This window comes from Benincasa hispida, chromosome 1 (genome assembly GCF_027475165.1).
Source record: "Benincasa hispida cultivar pf3 chromosome 1, pf3_genome.v1.1, whole genome shotgun sequence".
Lineage (NCBI taxonomy): Eukaryota > Viridiplantae > Streptophyta > Magnoliopsida > Cucurbitales > Cucurbitaceae > Benincasa > Benincasa hispida.
Genome location: NC_143478.1, coordinates 51,153,663 through 51,160,018, shown reverse-complemented (window position 1 = coordinate 51,160,018; position 6,356 = coordinate 51,153,663). Strand labels below are relative to the sequence as shown.

General features: G+C 35.5%; 1 protein-coding gene and 1 pseudogene across 1 annotated transcript; both read right to left on the bottom strand.

Moving 5' to 3' along the window:
• Positions 1–497: 497 nt before the first annotated feature.
• LOC150038527 (uncharacterized) lies at positions 498–1,662 on the bottom strand (annotated as a pseudogene).
• A 1,163-nt stretch (positions 1,663–2,825) lies between these two features.
• LOC120070558 (cation/H(+) antiporter 15-like) lies at positions 2,826–5,883 on the bottom strand. Its single transcript, XM_039022353.2, has 3 exons — positions 5,438–5,883; positions 4,345–5,337; positions 2,826–4,252 (listed from the first exon to the last, which is right to left on the bottom strand). Exons 1-3 carry the CDS (start codon positions 5,696–5,698, stop codon positions 3,050–3,052), a joined length of 2,457 nt encoding a protein of 818 aa, XP_038878281.1. The 5' UTR covers positions 5,699–5,883; the 3' UTR covers positions 2,826–3,049.
• Between the last annotated feature and the right edge of the window lie 473 nt (positions 5,884–6,356).

Sequence of the window (6,356 nt, the reverse complement as noted above, 5' to 3'; positions counted from 1 at the left end):
TTCGAAATAACTCCATTTGTGTCGAGCATGGAATTTACCTATAAAATAGACATTTTTAACAAATAATTGAAGTATAATTGAGGGAATTAGTACGAATAAGATAACTCTTTACAAACCTAATCACTTTCCAAGTAAACATCCTTTTGATCGAGGTGGCTTATGGAAGGTAATCCTCTCACCATGCTCTTCTTGGAGAGTGACTCTAATCCCCCAAAATTCAAATGCCCATATCGAAGATGCCAAAGCCAATATGGATCTTTGTAACACATCTTGAGTTATTTTGCAACGTCATTTTGAATGTTGAGCATAAACACTCTATTTGTTGTTATTGGCACCTTGGCAATCAAGTTATTTGCATTGTCTCTCAAAAAAAGGTTATTGTCTTTTAATCGAATGTCACAACCTTTCTTTAAGAGTTGGCCCAGGCTCAAGATATTATTCTTCATATTTGGAACGTAATGGACATTTGAAATACATTGGTGATCACTATTCTTCAATCGGAAGAGAATATTCCCTTTTCCTTTTCCTTCTACCTTGGATTCATCTCTGAAGGCTACATTGCTACTCACTGATTCATCAAGCTCCACGAACATGCATCTTTCTCTATACATGGTTGCTTGCCCTAGTGTCCAAGTACCATGCATTATCTTTGCTCCATTCATTACTCGTATAAGCCATCAACAAGGTGCCACATTCTTGACTTCTTTCTTCAATGTAGTTCGCTTTCTCTTCAACTCTATTATTTCTGGGAGCTCTACATTCAGATGCATAATGATCAAACTTTTGACAATTATAGCATTTAATGTTTGGTTAATCGTACCTTGATCTGGATTTTCCTTGTCAACCTCTTTTTGAGTTTACTGATCCTCTTTGGGAGTTACTGTTGTTGTCTTCATTGGCCTCCAACCACGTCATTATCCTTGTCCATGACCTATTCCTCGTCCTCGATGTCCACCATGTTCTCTCCCTTGTTCAATTCTATTATTGAGACTAATTCTTCCACTAGTCGAATCAACTCACAACTTGAGCAGCTGATCCATGATTCCTTCCTTCTTCTTTTTATTTTCTTCATATACTTGTAACGAACTCATGAGTTGCTCAATGGTCATGACCTCCAAGTCTTTTGTTTCTTCGATTATAGCAACAATATGTTCAAATTTTGGATTTAATGATCTTAATATTTTCTCCATGATTTTAACATCATTAATCTTTTCACCATTTCTCTTAAGTTGATCGGTGATGTTCAAGACTCTAGAGAAATAGTATGAGATGGTTTCCCCTTCTTTCATATGCAAGGTTTCAAACTCAGCTCTTAGAGTTTGAAGACGTACCTCTTTTACAGGAATGCTCCCTTGTTTGATGTTTGAAGCTTCTCCCATGCTTCTTTCATCGTCTTTGCTTCTAAAATCTTCTCAAAAGAATCGTTATCTAATCCTTGATAGATTAATAGAGAGCTTTCTTGTCTCACTTTCTTAAGTCTCTCAAATTATCCCTTTATGCTTGAGAAAAATCACCATCATTCTCCGATTCGATATATCCTTTCTCTGCGATCTCCCACACATGTAGTGAACCAAGGAGAGCCTTCATCTTGATACCCCAATTATCATAGTTGCTCTTGTTGAGCATTGGGACTTGGAATGGGACCATGATATTGCTTGTCATCTTCTTCAAAATAGCTCTGATACCACTTTGTTCGAAAGAAATTTTGAAGGTTGAAGAAAACTTGGAAGAGGGAATTGCAAAAGTGGCTACTTGTGTTATTGAGCACTTCTTTTTTCTTTTTTTTTTTTTTTTTTTTTTGCTTGATACAAATGGTAGAACATCCCTCCTATTTATACTAGTCCACACCCTTAAATCTATGGTTAAGATTTGGTCAACGCAATATGATCTAATGGTTACAAATGTCTCTCTAAAATATTCTCTACAATTACACTTTTCTCATATTTTATAGATAATTCTTCAATCTACTCTAAACATATCCTACAAATAAAATCTCTAGAATGTTCTAATACTTGATATTTCTAGAAATTGGGCTTTCGTTTGGGCTAGCCCAAATAATTTAACCCAAAATCAAGTTTATATTTCAACGTTGTTATCATATATCAGCTATCGAAGAAGAAAATTTTGAAAAGGGTCGAATGCACTAAGGAGAAGCAGAGGAGAGAAAAAAATCAGGTGAGTCCTGAACAATGGATGTGGGAAATCAAGACATGGGTTTTACGATGCAGAGAAACAACCAAAAATGATTGAATGAGATATACCTGTGCAAAAGTTCAAGAAATTTTTCTTGAGTGAAATTTTAAGTTGACGCTAATATGTTTGCCAAATGTTGTCATCTCTGCCTTTCTTTTAATAGCATTTTGTATAAACTGCTATAAACAGAACCAATTACATCCCTAGTTTGTTTTAGTATATTTTATCGACTAACAGATTAGATACTTTTCAGAAAAATTTTTACCGATAAACAAAATGTCAAACTATTTACAAAAATAACAAAAAGAAAACATTGATAGATGCTGATAAACTTCTATCAACTTCTATCACATAAAATCAATGATAGATTTCTATCAGTCTATTATTTTATTTTAAAACTTTAGTTTTTGGTTACTATAACTTCTATTTTAACACTAGCTTATGTAATATTATGTGGAAAAACTTTTGTTACTAACAAAATACTAATCCCTAAAAGATTCAGCCATTCAGAAACCATAAAGTTTTCATTCTAAACTTAAAAACAAACTAATTTTAAACTTAAATCACTATGATGAACAAATGGAAAAAGAGTACTAAATTAGTGTGTCAACCAAACAAACAAAGAACAAAAATGCAAAATCATCCAAAACTCATCATTGAAAGTCAGAATGACCAAGTAAAGAATAAAGATGATGTTATTAACATGCTAATATGGAATGGGGTGGAGAATTTACAATGTTGAGAAGCTAAAAGAAATGAGAAGAAACAAAAAGAGAGGGATCAAAATTAACCTTTCCAACTCTAAGTTAAAAATCATTAGTAAAAGAGAGGGCGGATTCAAAACTCTTATAAATTGCTATTGGATGAACAAGTCTTTTGCATCATCCTTTGCATCAATATTATCCATGAAAATGATAGTTTCTTGATGATTCTCTTGGTCTTCATTAGCCACTCTTGTGTGTTGTTGCACAACCAAGATTATGGCATTACCCATGAAATCTGAAGAGGCCAATACCTCTCCAATGGCCCCAAGTTCTGTGCACTCATTCCAAAGCACCAACCCTTGAGCTAACGCCAGACACGGGCTATGTCGTCTTCCAACCATAACGAGATCAAAATTACTCCCCATCGAACGTAGCATAGAGATTGTTCCAGTGCCATCCTTCACCACCTCTTCTATGTACCTCACTCTATGGTTGTTTGCTATAATTTGTCGAAACTCAACCACCGCTTCATCATCGAGCCTTCTTTCCTCAATTTCTTCCCTTGGGACATTCTCGTTCTCTAGCAATCGAATCATTGTCAAGTTTATATTGAAATGCCCAGCCATTCTTGCCCCGATGAACATTGCCTCACGATCGTCTGGTCCACCTACGAAGACTACAGCTATTTTAAAAGACTGCAAATGGTTTGTAATAGACTTTGAGACATTTGAAAATCCACGTTCAACAACAATGGCGATGGAGCATGGTGCCTTCTCAAAGATATGATGGTTAACCATTTTTATTTTATGTTTGGACGATGACAACACGCCATTGGAATGAAATCTCTTGTGAAAAGGAACAAGAATCAAGGAAGACTTTTTGTCCAAAGCAAGTGAACAAACATCGTCATGAATTGTTTTAAAAGGTGATACCGCAGTGAAGGAATTGATTGCGACAGTTTCATTGCTGCTCTCTGCAAAGTATTTGAAGGCATTAATAATAGGCTCAGAAGAGGATGACCTTAAAGTCATGGCTTTCCTATGCTTGTGATGTATGAGTTTTGGTTGGGAACGACCAAGAAGCTCAACAAGATGAAGCATGTATACAACAAGGTGACTTCGTCTCGTTGGATTTAAGGCGTCGAGTAGGTTAATGGCACTAGGAACATCTTCTTGGTCATAAATACAGACTAATACGCAAAGATCAAACTCTTGTCTTAAGTGCATCACTGTCCTTTTCTTGTAAACTATATACCTTCTTGAAGGATGAAAGAGATATCTTATTACTGGAGTGATTATTGAAACGATAACCAACATGCATATGCATCCAACTACAAGTGCTTCCTCATCTATCATCTGCACATATTTAGGGAAAAAGTTAGTGAGTTTCTTAGAAATGATAAGATGCAATTAGATAATGATGGTCAACAAGAAATTCATGTTCCTACCTTTTCCCTCCTCTTTATTTTAAGCATACCAAGCTCAAGAGCACCTTGACTATTCAAGATGAGGCCGAGTGAGAGGGCATCTTTCATAGGAAGTTTGTAGTATATTGAAATCATAAGAGCACCCAAAAATTTTCCTAATGCACTAATGAAGACAACGAGTGTCATGCATAAGAAATTGATGAGTTTCATGGTGTAGTTATTGACAATCAAGCCTATTTTGGCAAAGAAGATGGGCATGAAAACCCAAGAGGTGATGAAATCAAGTCTCTCCACCAATGTTGATCCAATGGGAGGCCCTGAAGGTATTATAAATCCAAGTAAAAAAGGACCAACGTAGATCTGCAAACCCAAGGCCTGGCAGCAGAAGGCAACCATCAACACTCCTAAAAGCAGGGTAATCACAAAACACTCCTTTAATGGCTGGCCAATTGGATTCTTCCTTATCATCCATAGACTGGCATGTCGGAAAACAAAAATGAAGACAAGTATAAGCACCACAATAACAAGATTTTTTGATAAGTCCTCTTGTCTGGTCTCGCCATTTGGATCGAAGATACCTCCTAGTATTGAAAGACATATGCCGACGATATTAGAAGCCATGGATGTTGACAAAGCCATTCTTCCAAACTCAGAGTTGATCAAATGAAGCTCATAAAGAAGGGAAGAAACCATGGGAAAATTGATGAATGTCTCTAATTGACCGAGGACGAAAAGGTATTTGGATGATTGGATGTCGAGAAAATTAGCGACGAATACAGAGTAAATGATGACTAGAATAGTAGCCAAAACCGCAGAACAAGACCCAATGCCAAAAGCTTTCTTGTCAATATTTTTGACAAACGAGATATCCGTTTGCACGCCGATCAGAAAAAAGTAAAAAACACGACCAAATGCAGAAACCACATCAAGAACAATGAATCCGCTCAGTGGGAAAACCGCCTCTCTAAATTTCTCCATGTAGCATAGACCGGAAGCACCTATAACTAAACCACCCTGCTCAAATTAAATCACCAGTCACAACCAATAACACAAATAACATTTTGCCCCAATCTAAAAGCCAGGAGAGTGGAACAAATAAAATATGAGCTGTTACCATAATTTGGGAGACGATGAGGGGTTGGCCGAGGGGCTTGAGAAGCTGAGAAAACAAGATGATAATTCCAGAACAAATTCCAAGCTGCAAGAGAAGAAGAGGAACTGAGAACTCTAAAGGCTTTGCTCCACTGAAAACACCATTATTGCAGTGAATCCGGTTGGCAAATATACATATCTTGGTGAAGTTGTTGGAACCATGGCCAATTCCATCGTTGCTGTAAGCAGCAATGTCCTCTGGTTCCATTACAATGGAACCCATTTTCAGACAAAAGTTATTTTATTGATACTGAAAATGGCTTCATCAAAACAGAGAAAGAAGAAATCAAAAGGGAGGAAAGCACTTTTGAAGTTGGTTAACCTAAATGAAGAACCTCAACAACATACAAATTTGGGGAAAAAAGAAATTCAACTTCAATTCATATCTGGCCTACAACCCAAACACCCCCACCATATTTTCCTATTCTTTTCTTTTCTTTTTTTCTTCTTTTCCATAAATATTTTTATCAACATTTCCCTCTTTCTATATCTAGTAACAAAACAACTCAACTTCTAATTTGGTATTTCTTTTATGAAGAAATTCTTTATTTTTTATTTTTTAGAATTTTAGTGGAACTTATCCAGTGAACAATTAAAAAAAACATTGTGTAAATTTAACTGAAATTACCATTGTTTAAACTTTAAACCTAGAGTTTGAATTTATAAAATTGAAAGTGTATAGTTAAAATTCAAACATCATGTGACAAAATTAGGGTTAAAATTGATACTTTTATCCCTGAAATTACAAGTTTAAAAATAATGTTAAATTACAATTTTAATCTAGAACATTTGTAATACATATCTCAACTTTAAAAAATTGTCTACGGGGTCTCTAAACTTCAAAAGGTATAGTTCAAGTTTGGGTTGATTTTACAAATTTT

Coding starts and splice junctions, on each gene's coding strand:
- LOC120070558 (XM_039022353.2), bottom strand. CDS start 5,698: ATGGGTTCCATTGTAATGGAACCAGAGGACATTGCTGCTTACAGCAAC. Junction 5,338..5,437: donor TCATCGTCTCCCAAATTATG/GTAACAGCTCAT, acceptor TAATTTGAGCAG/GGTGGTTTAGTTATAGGTGC. Junction 4,253..4,344: donor AAATAAAGAGGAGGGAAAAG/GTAGGAACATGA, acceptor AAATATGTGCAG/ATGATAGATGAGGAAGCACT.